This window comes from Scyliorhinus canicula, chromosome 12 (genome assembly GCF_902713615.1).
Source record: "Scyliorhinus canicula chromosome 12, sScyCan1.1, whole genome shotgun sequence".
In the NCBI taxonomy this organism is placed as follows: Eukaryota; Metazoa; Chordata; class Chondrichthyes; order Carcharhiniformes; family Scyliorhinidae; genus Scyliorhinus; species Scyliorhinus canicula.
The window spans coordinates 34226001-34243086 of record NC_052157.1 but is presented as its reverse complement, the minus strand read 5'-3'; the positions used below and the strand labels follow the sequence as shown (position 1 = coordinate 34243086).

The 17086-nt window shown below is 42.3% G+C and overlaps 1 protein-coding gene across 7 annotated transcripts in view; it reads right to left on the bottom strand.

The window, feature by feature from the left end:
- Positions 1 to 17086, bottom strand: part of LOC119974450 (myocyte-specific enhancer factor 2A-like) — a 268490-nt gene that overhangs the window by 152010 nt on the left and 99394 nt on the right. For all 7 annotated transcript variants that reach the window (XM_038813354.1, XM_038813348.1, XM_038813353.1 and 4 more), the window contains one exon: positions 3847 to 4036. In XM_038813354.1, coding sequence (XP_038669282.1) covers positions 3847 to 3900 — 54 coding nt within the window. In that variant the 5' untranslated portion in view covers positions 3901 to 4036. The remainder of the gene's footprint in view (positions 1 to 3846; positions 4037 to 17086) is intronic.

Here is a 17086-nt window from a genome sequence, read left to right as displayed (position 1 = left end):
GCACAGTGGGTGTGTCTACACCTCAAGAACTGCAGAAGTTCAAGAAGCAACTCGCCACCACCTTCTTACGGGCAACTAGGGATGAGAAATAAATGCTGACACAATCGGTGATGCCCACATCCCCTAAAATGGATATCAAAAAAAATTCTGATCCTCGTTTTTAAATCCCTCCATGGCCTGATCTCTAGAAATGGCAAGAGATTAGAGATGGCAAATCTCCTCCATCTCAAAACACTATCTATACTCCTCTAACTCAGGCCTCTTGAGCATCCAGAATTTTGAATGCTCCTCCATTGATGGCTGCGCCTTCAGCTGCCAAGGCCCCAACACGTGTAAATCTTTCTACCTCTCTTCGTTCCGTTGAGGCACTTCTTAAAAACCGCCACCTTTGCTTTATCTGCACCCAAATCACCTTATGTTGCTCGGTGTCAAATTCTGCTTTACAGTGCTCCTGTGAAATGCCTTCAAACATGGAATGTTATCCAAATACAGGCCGCTGGTGTATTGTTAAGAATCTGTAAAAATACATCCTTTGACTGGCAGTGTCATTTGGGGAATTCCTGCCAAATCAGCGGAAAGTCCACATGGACAGTGTCTTCAAACCCTTTTGGTCAGAAGGCATGGCTGATTCCCTTTGGAATTGACTCATATAGACACACAAAGCATCAAGCTATTTCAATCATTTCTAAGGATGGCAAAATTATTGTGATTATATTATTGTACAGAAGTTACTGTCCATCCACACTGATAAATGGATGAACAATAAGCTTGATGTATGAAGAGGGTAGGGAGGGTTGGTGATATAGTGGTAATATCAGGAGTAATCCAGAGGCTCAGGCAAATGCTCTGGGGACATGGGTTCCCACCATAGCATTCATTTAATAAATCTGTGATTAAAAAAACTTGTCGAATGATGACGATAAAACAATCGTCAATTGTCGAAAAGCCAATCTGGTTTGCGAATGTCCTGTAGGGAAGGAAATCTTAAAATGATCTTCAATGAATGATTAGTTTGTGGAATGTATTACTATACTGACGTTTTACAGCTGCGACATGAGTGGAATCCTTCAGAACAATGATGAATTGCTCCAAGACGCAATCAAAATCACAGCAGCAGATTGCTATATATGTTTACAGGCCAGGTGGCTGTCATTTGTATCATCTTACTTGTACTGGCTCTTTGCAAAAGTAACCCAAACCTAACCACACTGGCCTGCTTTTCCCACAATACCATTGGAGGTTTTCCATCTGTTGAAACTACCCATAATGTGGCTCAAAAAAGATAGATCTGTTATAAAACAAAATATAGATAACCTCAGGAGATTGTAAAAATATAGTTGCTCCTGGAGAGGGACAAATTCTCACTGCCACTGTACAGATTGTGCTGTTCGATTAGCCCAGAAAAATCACTGGTTGCTCAAAACAGGAAACTTTTTCACAGTTTTGAAATATTACAAAACGCTCAACCATTAAAACGTGATCGCATTGCAGTTAAATTTGTCAGTCGGCATTCATTCTTGATCAATATTACTTTAAATCCTATTGAAGACCAAAGTTTCCATGACCATTATATGGATTGATCGATAAAAAAAAGATTGCAGCGTCCCTAGTAGCCCGGCGGAGGATTCTTCTTCAGTGGAAGGATGCGAGGCCCCCAAGCGTGGAGGCCTGGGTCAACGATATGGCGGGGTTTATTAAATTGGAAAGGGTGAAATTTGCCCTAAGGGGGTCAGTGCAGGGGTTTCGCAGGAGATGGCAACCATTCCTAGATCTCCTGGCAGAACGGTAAAAACAAAAGGTCAGCAGCAGCAGCAGCCCGGGGGGGAGAGAGGAGTTCTGTTCTTTTTGTTCTTTGAATTTTCTGTTATTGTTTTCTTTTTTGTGAAAATTTGAATAAAAATTATTTTTTAAAAAAAGATTGCAGGTATTTCAGTACATCTTCACCAATGGTCTCCAAAGCCACCCCAAAGACATCAGAATCCAGAAGCCCAAACTGGAATCCCAATGACAACAATCAAATGTAATTCCTCATGTTCGACATGGCATTATGTTGCAACTTTAGCATTTCTGTGAAGTAGTTGCAATTTGTTTTTTTTATACCACATGAAGTATAACTGTTAAATTAATTTAAAGTCTACTTCATTTGAATAGAGGACCATCGATCGGTATTATATCCAAATATGAAAATGGACTTGAACCCTAGAATTTTGGATTCAGAAGCAATACAGCCATTTCTAGCTGAAGGAGTGTAATTACTTGAGAAACAGTGAGATCTGATAAGAACAGAAATAAACACCATTATTTTTGCCGAGTCCATTGAGACAGAAGCAGGCCCGTTTGAGTAACCGCCATCCAATTGTAGTCTCCACTGATTACAACGGAGGGTGAAACTGGACAGAGCGAAAAGCAGGCAACTGGCTTATAGAAGTGTCATGGAATACCTACAGTGCAGGAGGCCATTCAGCCCATCGAGCCTGCACCACCCCTCTGAAAGAGCACCCTACCTAGGTCCACATCCCCATCCTATGCCCATAACCCTATCTAACCTTGTGGATACGAAGGGACAATTTATCATGGCCAATTCACCTAACCTGCACATTGGGGGTAAACCGGAGCAACCCATGCAGACATGGGGAAAATGTGCAAACTCTAAACAGTCACCAAAGGCACTGAAACCAGGCCCCTAGTGCAGTGAGGTAGCAATGCTAACCACTGTGCCACCATGCTGCCCACTTGAACCTGCTCATTTCCCGCCCACTTAGTTAGGTCAAAATTACACGCAAAATGTCTCAGACATTGCTCCTTAATAAGAATATGCTTGTACAAGTATATACTTGAATGAATTATCATTTATGAATTTTTAAAGGTCCTGCGCACAGGCACTTTGTAATAGGTCGCAGGACAGGAAAATTTAATATATGTGGTAAAAGAATTCTAATTTATTCCAGCATTTGTTGCAGCAAAGGAACAAGAAAAATAATGGTATACTGTTTTGCACCATTTTTATTCTGCATTCTGTTCCTTAGTTTGCAAATCTATGTTGGCACAGAATCCAGTAACCTTGTAGGCCGGCTCTTTGTGTTCAGCTCCCAAGGGCATCTTTCTGTTACCACACACACAGCCTTACACACATGAGTGTGAGAGTATCAATTTCAAACAATTTTTTAAAAGAATTTCATATATACAGTGAACAGAATGGATGCAAAGGAGAAGTGGCTGTGTGCAGAGACAAATTAATATTTGAATAGTTCATTTAAAATTGGGGCCAATTCAGAATCCAGAATTGAACACATCAGCATAAATAATTAGGTGGCATAATTTAGCAATCCTGATCCGAGCTCCAAGTAGTAATATTAAGGGGCTGACGACAATTTCACCCCGTCGCACGTCAATAGTACAAATCACATTTAATTTCAAGTATTAAAAGATCAGCAGGAAAGATCACCTCTGGTTGTAATGTGTAGTGACATCATAGGCAAAAGTCTACAAATGATTTAAAAGCCAGATATATCTGCAAAAAGTGATCTAGTCCCATTGGCAAATGTGCTCTTTTCCATGATTAAAAAAGCAGCCGTGAAGACTACTTAATATGATGTTCTGAAGCATTCTGGAGCTTAATCTCAATAGTCGTTACACACTTGAGTAATGGATAACCTATATACCCAGCAAAACAAAAGCAATACAAATTTCTCCACAGATGCTACTTGATCTGCAAAGTATCAACAGCATTTTGTGCTGATGTTGTAATAAAATTGTGGGCGACTCAAAGGAAAGTCTCAGACGTTACACGAGTTTGAAACTGTAACAAAATACATTCCGCAAGTTTCCACACTTCCAATTTCTAACCTGTCTGTTACGCTCATCCATAATCCTCGTAATCTGAATCTTTTTCCGCCCCATCTTCAACTTCCTCTCTCCGATAAATCAGCGCGCAATCCTAGCCTCGTCAGTATTTAATGTCCTAGTGCATGGTACACGAATTCTCTTCCGAGCTTTCTTCTTGTAGACCTGGTCAGCTTAGCTCCTCCGTCAAAGCCTGGATTGAGTAAAAGAAAGATTATTACTTTCTTGCAGGTTTACGACTTACTTAAAAATTAAAAACAACATTGAACCAAACCCAAAAAGAAAAATCACAAAGCAGTGCAACCATATATATACACACACACACACCATCAAAAAGGATCCAATAGGATGCTGCTTGGGTAAAGAAATATAAAATATGGGGGGAAAAAACATTGTGGCAAAAATGGTGTGTAAAATTATGAAGCATGGGGCTGAAGTAGGTGAAAACAGGTTCTTCCTGGTGGTTGCAGAGAATAAAACAAAGGGACATAGAAAGATGCAAAGAAGTGCAAGGTTTAGACAGCAGAAGAAGTCTCTTCATTTATGATAAGCTGCGAAACACAACCAGCTTTGGGAACTGAAAGAGATTGTGTCAACATTTGAAAGGTTAGGTAGTTGGTTGAATGGAATGGAAGACATGAACGCAGGAACGAGCTGCATGTTGCTTTTTGGAAAGAGGACTTTGATCCTGAGGGAGTACTGCAAGACATTTCTCTTCGCAAGAATTTTCTCTGAATCTTAACAACATTCCATCAGTGAGCAGATAAAGAAAGCGTGCAGTACTGAAATCCCTGGTGACAAGCAGGAACACGTTTTCTTCAAGATTCCCAACTATTTCACCAGTGCTCTAAACATCAGTTTACCTCTGTATTTCTCAAACATGGATCACATCAAGCCAAACAGCCAAATGATTGGGGCTGAACAAAGATTTTCCATTTTTAATCAACGAGAGGTGAGCGGGCTACAATAAAATTAATCTTTCCCGTCAAGAGGTTATCGATTTAGTTTTCGGAGCACTGAAGTCATTTTTTCCAATCCATTCCTAATCTATAAATGGCTGAATCAGCTTGATTCGTACAGATCTTTCAAAAGAGAAGTTGCACATTCATTGCAACAACTTGCATTTATATAGCACCTTTAAATGTAAAGATAAATCACAAGGTGCTTTACAGGAAAAATATCAAACAAAAAATTGACTGTGAGCCACATAAGCAGATATTAGGGTAAAAGCTTGGATAAAGCAGCAAGTTTAAAGAAGACATTGTGAGAGTGGTTTAGGGAGGGAATTACAGCCCAAGGACCGAAGCAGTTGAAGACACGGCCACCAATCATGCACTATAAAACTCAAGGAAGCACGGGTAGTCAGAACTGGAGAGTGCTGACATCTTGAATGCTTATAGAGCTGGAAGAGGCTGCAGAAATAAGGAGGAGCAAGGCCATGGAGGAACTTCAAAACAAGGGTGAGCATTTTATATTTTGGTTATTGAAATGAATGAAATGAAAATTGCTTATTGTCATGAGTAGGCTTCAATGAAGTTACTGTGAAAAGCCCCTAGTCGCCACATTCCGGCACCTGTTCGGGGAGGCTGCTACGGGAATTGAACCGTGCTGCTGGCCTGCCTTGGTCTGCTTTAAAAGCCAGCGATTTAGCTCAGTGTGCTTCGAGAGCAAATATTGGTCAGCAGCCACAGGGGTGGCTAGTGAATAAGACTTGATAAGTTAGGATACAGCAGTAGAGTTTTGGATCAGTTCATGGGACTGTCCAGTGAACACTAGAACAGGTAAACCTCGGGATGATGGGGTCTCGCCCGCTGGCTGCATAGCTGTGGAGAGCCCTATGTTGCCTTCTTTTGAAAAGGCCTACTGTACTAAGTGGCAGTCAGGCACTTACGTCAGAGGCCGGCAGTTTCTTATTGCCATCAGCACTACCTGGTGGCGAGATCGAGGATCTTCAGCATTCCCAGATCACAGGTGAATGAACGTGGGATGGAGTAGCTGGCTATGGTGGATTGGCGGGGATCAGACAAAGGAACGCGGGGGTGACTCAGTGGCTGCACCCACTCCCCCAACCTTATTCCAGTAACAGATCCCTCGATCTGTGCCTGATAAAGAAGGACCCCACTCCCCAAAGGAAGCACACGTGCAATCCTGACAAGGTTTGCTTTTGGGCTCCTTGCATGGTGACTGCCCCACCCACTGCTGTTTGACTACTTACGGGCCGCTTAAGGGCCTCAATAACATTGGGGCTAGAAGGCCATCCACAAGCCTTCCCATCCCAAACTTAACTGGGCAGAGGTGGGAAGACAGCAAGGTCCCAACACAGCACATTCCCACCCGGTTAAATGCCCCCACCTCCAAACTCCCCTCTGGGAAGGCATTAAATTCCACCCCTAGAACAAATAAATGAATAATGGTTTCCAGGGTAGATGAGCTGAGACAGGGGTAGAATTGAGCAATGCTATGGAGTTGAACATTGGGGGACTTTCAGAAGAAGCGCATATAGGCGGTCAGAAGTTAACTTTGGTGTCAAAAACAACACCAAAGGTTGCAAACAATTTGACAGCCTCAGACAGTTACCAGGAAGAGGGGTGGAAATTGCTAGAGAACAAGATTTGTGGCAGGGAGCAAAGACAATGACGTCAATCTTCCCAATATTTAGTTCGAGGAACTTTCTGCTCATCATTATTTAATGCCAGACATGTATTGTAACAAATTAGGCAGTGGAGGGCTGGAAAGAGGTAAAGCTGAGTATTGTCAATGTACACATGGAACCTGACATTGTAATTCTGGATAATGCCCACCGAGAGACAGTAGGTAGATGAGAAACAAAAAGAGATGTATAGATCCTTGGGGAACTCGAGATGTCCCAAAAGGGAAGCCATTGCAGGAGATTATCTGTGTATGATGGGACAGAGAAGAATGAAACAAGACGAGGTAGCAATTAACAACAACATAGAAAGTGCAACTTTGCATGACATCCAGCAGGCCCTGAATAAAAATGACCAGGTTGAGTGCAGCCTTGCAGGGTAGAGATAAAGAGACAAATATCTCTGTTGAAATCTAAAGCTTTCATTCTCTGATAAAGTTACACATTCAATTTGATAGTTACAAAAACCCAACTTCAGAATGCTGTATCTCAACAAGTACAGAAATCCACTTGCTGCAATTGTTATGCAGACACTGAGTGAATCATGACTTAAATAATGTCTTCAAATAAGGCCAGCGACTAAGATATTCCAAGTTCCATATTTTGGTGATCTTTAAATAAGAATACTGGTCAGTGTGAAGTCACTTCTTAGAGATACAAAAAATATATGTAATGTGTTTTGTTCCTGACATCAAACAGAGGCCTCCACAGCTAATCAACATCTGCTATGTTCGTCATTGCTGAATGAGAAAGTTAACACAGGACAAATTGATCCTCCAGGAATTCTAGAGTATATAATGACATCTAATGGATATGGGATAGTAATTTCAAAGCTGTAACCTTATCAGAGTTCGGCTAACATTAAGTTAGGAGAAAGGGAGTGCTGGCTAACCTTTAGCCAAAGGAAATAATTCCAAGCATCACCTGTTCAAGGGCTGCCCTCAAACCATTAAGACTTATTTTTATTGATATACCACCCATTTGCCCTCCTTCCATCTCCACTCTTGGCCAGGTAGTTCTCATTTCCTTCCACTAATGCAACCACACAATTGCTCCTTCCTAACTATGTTTGTATATATAAAAGTTATGGTAACCTACCTAGCAAAGCAATTCACTGCAGTGAAGCATTTTAATATATTTGGAGGAAGATGCTATCTAAACACAAGACTTGGCTTCCCAAAATGCATTCACATGCTTCCCCATGTGAAGTTTTCCCTAAGCGTGGAAATAATCATGTACACTCTCAGAACGCCTTGATCCACTGCAATTTGCGTACCGTCGCAACTGGTCCACGGCAGACGCCATCTCCCTGGCCCTACACTCATCCCTAGAGCATCTCGACAACAATGATTCCTACATCAGACTCCTATTTATTGACTACAGCTTTGTCTTCAACACCATAATCCCAGCCAAGCTCATATCAAAGCTCCAAAGCCTAGGACTTGGCTCCTCACTCTGCAACTGGATCTTCAACTTTCTGACCTACAGACCACAATCAGTAAGACTAAACAACAACACCTCCTCAATACCGGGGCCCAGCAAAGCTGCGTACTTATCTCACTACTGTACTCCCTGTACACACACGACTGTGTGGCAAAATTTGGTTCCAATTTGTTTGGTTCCAACAGGTTTGCTGACGTCATGACCATAATGGGTCCGATCTCGAATAATGATGAGTCAGAATACAGGAGGGAGATAGAGAACCTAGTAGAGTGGTGCAATGACAACAATCTATCCAATACCAGCAGAACTACACAGCTAGTCATTGGCTTCAAATTCCTAGGCGTGCACATCACCAAATAATCTGTCCTGGTCCACCCACGTCGACGCTACCACCAAGAAAGCACAACAGTGCATATACTTCCTCAGGAAACTAAGGAAATTCGGCACGTCCACACTAACTCTTACCAACTTTTACAGAAAGCTAACTATCTGGCTGCATCCCAGCCTGGTATGGTAACTGCTCAGCCCAAGACCGCAAGAAACTTCAGAGGGTTGTGAACATAGCCCAATCCATCATACAAACCTGCCTCCCATCCAATGACTCTATCTACACCTCCTGCTGCCTGAGGAAAGCGGGCAGCATAATCAGAGATCCCTCCCACCAGCTTACTCACTCTTCCAACTTCTTCCATCGGGCAGGAGATACAAAAGTATGAGAACACGCACAAACAGATTCAAAAACAACTTCTACCCCACTGTTACCAAACTCTGAAACGGCCCTCTTATGAACTAACCTAATTAATACTACATTCCTGTATGCTTTACCCGATGCTGGTGTCTATGTATTTACATTGTGTACCTTATGTTGCCCTATTATGTATTTTCTTTTTATTTGGTTTTATTTTCATGTACTTAATGATCTGTTTGAGCTGCTCGCAGAAAAATACATTTCACTGTACTTCGGTACACGTGATAATAAACTAATCCAATCCAATCCAATCCTCTCTTTTAATGGGAAATCTGTAACCGACAAAATTTGTGTCACTTATGTATCAAGAGTTTAGTTGCGCCTTCACCTTCGTAGGTTGAATTGCAATTACCAGGTTCCAAATATTAGTTTGCTTTCAAAAAATATAGGATTGGATTTTGTACACAGCAATACTGCAATCGATTACGGAGACACAACAGGTGGAGCTTTCACTGCAGTAAGAGCATATTACTGGGTCGTAGCGGATTGATCACCCATTAAACACTCAGCTCAATTTCTCTCTCCATTGAAGTAGATTTGCTGCCACCTGTTTTACATCCCTGTCAAAACGTTGAAACCTCTGCCCAGTGTTGTGGTCACCTTTCTACCTCAATATGGAGTTCAAGCACAAAGTATTATACCCGAATGCAATACGTACTAAAGTTTGGACGAGCTGGCCTTCAAACCAAGAGCAAAGCAATATGAACAGACAACCAGCATGGACTCTTAATTCACCAGCTTCTTCAGCCTAAGCAAGGTGAACCAGTAGCAATAAAAAGAGCTGGGCCGGGATTCTCCCCTACCCAGCGGGGCAGGGGGACCCAGCGGGATGGAGTGGCGTGAACCACTCCGACGTCAGGCCGCCCCAAAGGTGCGGATTTCTCCTCACCTTTAGGGGCCAAGCCCTAACCTTGAGGGGCTAGGCCCATGCCGGAGTGGTTGGCGCCCCGCCGGCCGGCGGGAAAGGCCTTTGGCGCCACGACAGGCGGGGCCGAAGGGACTTCGCCTGCCGGCGGAATTCCGCGCATGCGCCGGAGCGTCAGCGGCTGACGTCATCCCCGCGCATGCTGGCCAGTTCAGCATTTTTGTTGCCTTTCTCCAAGTGCCCTTCAGAAAGGAGTGGTGAACTGTCTTTTTGAACCGTTGAGGTCCATGTGCAGCAGATATAACCACAATGGTGTTAGGAAGGAAGTTACAAGATTTTGACTCAGTCAGGATGGCACGTAGCTTGGAGGGAAATTTGCAGATGGTGGTATTCCCATGCATCTACGACCCGGGTCTTTCCAGGTGGTACAGGTCACAGAATTAGAAGGTCAAAGGAGGTTTGGAGAGCTGCTGCACTGCATTATGTGGATGGTACACACTACTACCACGGTGCGTTGGTGGTGGAGAGAGTGGATGTTGGATGGTGGGTGAGGTGCCAATCAAGTGGGCTCCTTTATCCTGAATGTTGTCCAGCCTCTTGAGCATTGTTAAAGCTTCACTCATCCGGGCAACTAAAGTATTCCATCACACTCCTGATTTGTGCCTTTTTGATGATGGACAGGCTTTGGGGAGTTGGCCCAGTTCAGTTTCTGGTCAATGGTAACCCCCAGGATGTTGACAGTGGGAGGACTCAACAATGGGAATGCCATGGGGAGTTGGTTACGTTCGCTCTTGCTCGGAGATGGACATTGCCTAGTACTTGTACGGCATGAATACTATTGCATATGGGCCATATTTTCTCAGAGGAAAGCTGGTACGAAGCTTTAAAAGTAAATGTAAAAGGTTGGCAGCTTTAGACTGCTCTCCAAGCACCTAGCACACAACATAGAAAATGATCAAAATTGGAAGTCTTGGTAGGAGCATAAATACTTGAATCTGCTCAATGGCCAGAACATAAGTTCAGTGCCTGCAGTTAGCCAACAAACTTGAATAATTCGCCATATATAGTCCATCGCAAGAACTACCCTACAAAGATCACTGCTTTGTAACTGCATTATTCTCGTCTTGCTTTTGTTCAAATTTAACTGAATAAATCTGGTTTCAAATCAAACTAGAATAGATTTCAGAATAAAGACAGAATATGATCCATTTGTTCAATAAATCCACACTTCAATTCAGAAATGATTCAATGTGCAAATCTTTCTAGGGACTGCAAGTCGCAAACAATGCTGTTATAAGGGCAGCAAAGACTTAGCTGGAAACTGATCTTGAAGCATTCAACAATCTAAATGCAGTCAAAAATAAATTACTTCAGAAATTTAGGAACTTTTCTCCTCTGCATCAGTAATTAACAATAACCTATCATATATTAACTCCAGTACTTCACTGAATTACAACATCAATTCTGTACAAAAACAAAACACAAAATACAGTACAAGACGATCACGCACGCACACACAATGCACGGAGAATGAGTCATTTCAGTTAGCCAGTCAATTTAGATAAGTGGTGCTCAGATAAACAACTTAAGGACTGTAAAACATCTTGGGGTTGTTAATCAACTACATCACTTGAGATATAAATGAAAACAACCCAGCATGCTTATCATCCACTTCCACTTCCAACGATACCCAGACTGTTTCTTAAACAGACAAATCCAAAATTTTGATTTTGACTTTTGCGGTATGGTCGCAGAGAGTTCACAGAATTAGAAAATGTAAGGTTCCAGCTACCAACTCATGGCCAGCAACTGGTCACTGCAACAAGGGGACAGATTCTATTCTCACTATTCTGGCTTTAAGCACAATATGTTTAACATAATGGCCAGTGCAGCCTTGATATAGACATGTGTTCAGCCTGGTTTGTAAATAACAGCAATGTACTGATTTTCTGCACAAACAGCAACTGCATATGTCATTTGGAAGTGACCATCCAGTAACTTTACAGCCTTTCATCTTGATTAGAAACTGACCCTAGGTGCACCTGCTAGGTCACTGTGTAAATGCATCACCCAGTGTGGTACTGATTAAAAACTGTCGGTTATCACTGACCGCATCAAGTAGGATTTAGTCATAGGAAAATCTTAATAAAACAAAAGTATTACAAGGCATCAAAGGACAAATATTACACTAATGGGTAAATTATTTGCCTTTTAAGAACAAAACTGCTACAGACAGGATTGCCCCAGTTTAATCAACCGATTATGGCAGTAACCAAGTACAGAAAGAAAACGTGGGAGGTTGCAAATCTGAAAGAGAAACAAAATGCTGGAATGCATAAATTAGTCTGCAAACAAAAAAGGTAAAAAATAATCTTTTGGGTAGAACCTTAAATATTGGGGTGGCAGGGCAGCACAGTGGTTAGCACTGCTGCCTTATGGCGCTGAGGAGCCTGGTTCGATCCCAGCCCCAGGTCACTGTCCATGTGGAGTTTGCACCTCCTCTTCGTGCCTGCATCGGTCTCACCCCCCCACAACCCAAAGATGCGCAAGGTAGGTGGATTGGCCACACTACAAATTGCCTCTTAATTGGAAAACAAAATTAATTGGGTACTTTTTTTAAAAAATGGTGGTGGTATTGTCCAGTCCAGGTATTGTAGGAACATCCATAGGTGTTGCCAGCAAGGGAGTTCCAGGACTTTGACCCACTGACAGTAAGGGGTTGGAGATGAGACTTGGGGGACCCGGCGTGTGACTATGACACCAACACATTTTCTGGTTATATACATGCACATGCATGGTTAAACCTGGAAGTCCAGACTTTGCCATGGGGGTTTCCCTGCTCCTCCATATGGATATCCGTTGGGAGTTCCTGCAGATTGACATCTTAGCTATCATGACATCTTAGCTATCATTCGATTTGATGCAAACTTCCACTTTGTACCCTGTTACCTCGCTACAAAATCCCTTGGCGAGTAAAGCTTACCTGAGTTTTTAAAGACAACGTACTTACTCATTCATACTTCTGAACAACATGTCTTGCCCTGAAAAAATAATTTTATATTTCTGGTATGTTCTATTTCTCCATTATGAAAAAAAGTCTACAGATTTGGAAAACAATTTAAAAAGTTACATTTCGTGATATTTCCGCTTCCTCCTTAACCCCACACTGTTCAATCTTTATTCTGCATCCTAGAAAATGTTTTAAAAACTGGAGGATCCAATTTTTGCTGTCTGTGAGAACTCTGCAATAAGACTGGTTGCTTAGCCTGCCTGCCTGAGGACATCATTGTTGGACGTCAGAAATTCCCTACAGCTGATGGCAGGGGAAAATTAACACCGGGAAGGATGAAATCCACACCAGAGAGATCACTAGACTTTGTGTGGGTGACTTTCTTCAAGGTCAGTGGCAAGCAAAGTCACGTTGCTGCTAACTAAAATCAGGGCCAATATTGGCGAACTGCCATGGGCAGAGCCTGCATTCCCCTGATAAAGAGAAATATTATTCTTCATAAAATGTTACTTTGGAAACCTTTATTTAGCACGAGAAACTTACAACCTATTTCTTTAGTAATAGCACCACTACATTTTGTGACAGGAAGCTTATATTTTGGGACACAGTATTAATGATTTATTTTTGATTGATATTCCCGTGAATATATTGTGTCTTAACACTTTGGTTTAGGCAATGCAGTATATGAACAATAAATAACAGAATTAACACCAGCTGAACAGCAGCGAGCATCTTAGTTTAAGTTTATCGAGTGAATTATTATGTTTTTAAAATATTTAAACAGAGGCAGGCTATGAAAGATACATGGGATATATCTCACCTGGGTTAACATTTTTTCCACTAGCTTAACCTCAAGACTTCAATAAAGTTAGTTCCACCTCATCAATAAAAATGTAGGCAGTAATTCCTTTAGTATTCAAATTTATTAAGAAATACCCAGAACAGCAATTCTCCTAGGGAGGTTTTTTCCCCTGTCACACACATGCATGAGAGGCATAAGGAGCTATTATTACACGAGTAAACAACAATGAAAAAATGCATTTATATAGTACCTGGAATGCTGTAAAGACATGAAACAAAATCTGACACCAAGCCATATATTGAGCTATTTGGGCAGATGACCAAAGGCTTCTTTAAAGTGGTACATTTTAAGGAGTCTTAAAGTGTGGTAGAGAGGCATAGATGTTTCGGTAGTCTAATCCAGAGCTTAGATCTAAGCAACCACAAATGGTGGTCTTATTAAAATTGAGGATGGGCAAAAGACCAGGATTGGAAGAGCACAGATATCTCAGAGGGTGGTAGGGCTGGAAGAGATTACAGAGATAGGGAAGGCCAAAGCCAAGCTTTGAAAACAAAGATGACAATTTTAAAATTGATTGTTGGGCTAGTTGCCAATATACATGTGAGCAGAGGGGTGAGGAGTTAACAGGACTTGGATTTGTAGGCTCCAACTGGGGGGCAGGGGATGTAGAAGCCAACCAGTGTGCTGGCTCAATCCAACCCCTGGGCCATTTCCCAGAGGCAGTTTTGGAGTCGAAAGACCCAACCGCCTCCAAGAGATTGGCAGCCAATTTATCAGCTTACGAAGACCAATTGCCAGAGACCAACTGGAATTTTCCAGCCAGCCACCAGGCCCACCTAAAGCATTAGGGATGAGGTCAGCTGCCTGAATGTGGTCTCCTGGCAGCATTCCTTGGGCTAGCAAGCTTTGAGGCCCTCCCAATGTGGCTGGCCTTAGCTCCAGCCAGAAGCAGCACTGTGGAAAGGTTTCCCCTCCACAATGGTGGCCTAACTGCTGACAACATTTTTAAATCTAAAAGTTTAAAAAATGTTGGCGAGTGAGTGTCTCAAAATAATTATAATCTTTATTAGTGTCAAAAGTAGGCTCACATTAACACTGCAATGAAGTTTCTGTGAAAATCCCCTATTCGCTACACTCTGGCGCCTGTTTGGGTACACTAAGGGTGAATTCACAATGTCCAATTTACCTAATAGGCACGTCTTTTGGGACTTGGGGAGGGAATTGGAGCGCCCGGAGGAAACCCATGCAGACATCGGGAGAATGTGCAGACTCCACACAGACAGTGACCTGAGCCAGGAATCGAACCCGGTCCCAGGCAGAGAAGCAACAGTGCTAACCACTATGTGACCGTACCGCCCATGGCACTCATCTCTCTCATCTGAACTGCAAGCAGTCCTTTCTGTTTGGAAGGCCTTCTGTTGGACCTCCAATTTTGAGAGCCCACCTGCCATTTTAACTGGATAGGAGTTCGACCTCTGGTCACAAGTGGCCAATACAGGGAAAAAATCACTACTGGGTTGCTTTCCCTACGCAATACGGGGTTGTGACCCCCATTTGATTCTAACATTGGTGTCCCAATCCAAAGGCCAAAATCCTACCTTTAGTGCAAGTTCCGATACAGGCAATTGTTTTGAATGGGCTGATGTTTATTTACGGTGGAAGATGAGGGGGGGAAAGCATTGGCATAGTGAAGTCAAGTGGCAAAGTCATGGCGAGCATTTCATGAGTATATGCACTGGAAAAAAAGTAGAGTTGAGCATTGTTACAGAGGTGTAGGAGACACTCTTAGCGATGGAGTCAGTGTATATCTTGAAGTTCATCTCAGGTTCAAATTCAATATTAAGCTTGGTCTGGTTCAGTCTTAGGCACTTGCTAGAGAGAGGTATGTCATGTGTGACTAGGAAGCAAGGTTTATGATGGAGATGAAAGCTTGTGGCTTTGAACTTTCCAATATTTAGTTGGAGGAAATTGCGCTCATCATTTCCTGCATATCAGATTAGCAGTGTGACAATGGAGGTGTTGAGTGGGGTGGAGGTGAGGGAGAGCTGGGTGGAGGTGTGGGAGAGCTGGGTGTCAGCAGCATACATGTGGAACTGGGCATAAGTGTTTTTGAATGGTTGTCACCACAACACTGACTGAGAAATAGGAGTGGGCCACAAAGATCGCTCAGCCCCTCCACTGTCTAAGATCTTATCAAGTGACTCGCTCTTTAGCTTAGCGCTTTTATCTATTCAGATTATCTATCCAGATTAGACAACATCTGAACAACATGAATGCAAAAAATGGATCCAACTTGGTGCTGATTCCACAATTAACGTCATTAATATAAAAAACGGATTTCCTGGTCATTATCATATTTCCATTTGTGGAAGCTTGCTGTGTACAAATTGGCTGCCCTCGTTTCCCCCACAACTTCCCTTCTTTCAGAGGGCTGATGCAGACACCATGGCTGAATGGCATCCTTCTGCAGATTCTATGATTCTATGAATTAATTTGCTGAAAAAGGACTGTGAGATGTCCTGAAGCTGTGAAAATCATGATATAAATGCAAGTTGTTCTTTAAATAATTAAATCATTACACTTCTGCTTATCAATGGAATGAGTAATTTAAAAAAAAATTGTTTTATGTACAATTTTTCCACGGGGCAATTTAGCGTGGCCAATCCACCATCCTGCACATCTTTGGGTTGAGGGGGCGAGAACCAAGCAGACATGGGGAGAATGTGCAAACTCCACACGGACAGTGATCCGGATCAAACCTAGGTCCTCAGCGGCGAGAGGCAGCAATGCTGATCACAATGCCACCATGCTGCCCTTGGAAGGAGCGATTTTAACAAAAAATGTAATCCACATATTTTGTAAGTGATCCTAATTATTTGTGTTTCACCGTAATAAAGTAATTACTTATTGCAAAGATGCATGCTCATTGTCATTATTTCTCACCAAGTCAGTATTTTAGATGGTCACTCTCCATTCCAGCATTTGCTAACAACATTTAAAGGGGGATAGGTGGCATCCTCTTGTCTCAGTGCCACTTGTAAGACTGCACCTGATAACAAACAATTGCAGTCAATGGCTACCACATCAGAAATTCTCACAAGAATGGTACACCTCTCCAAACGGACATGAAAGAGCCCATGGCACTGTGCGAAAGAAGACAGCTAGCTGTGACATCCAGCATTCCTCTTTCCACCAGGAAACAGAATAACTGCTTCACAGTTTTTGTTTCTGGGATATTGCTGTACATAAACAGGCTGCTGTGTTTGCCTGCGTGACAATGACTTTGCTTTTCAGAGGTCCCAAGGACATGTTGAAAGTGCAGTATAATTCAATTGCTTTTGTTGTCAATCTAAAAGGTGGCAAATTGCACAAACTCAGCAAGTGTAACAAGACAGGTTAAATGCTTTGTCTATTTGTATTGAAAGAACTTGCCTGAAAGTTGGCAACAACAGTGCTGTTGATGATTTCATGGATACAAAGTTCAGAGCCACATTTGAATTATGTAGCTTGTTTAAGCATATACATTCCTACAGGTAGGAACAAAGAGTACTTTGACATTTCACATCGTGTTGTCCTCTTTCTGTTCACCAAACATAACCTACTTGGGAATGCATTTTACTGGACTACTTTCTGACAGCTACTTACTTTTTCTACAGACGTGGTCAATGATATGGAGCCAAACTTGGAATTTCTCGTATATTTCTACCCAGAGAAAAGGACAAGTCAGA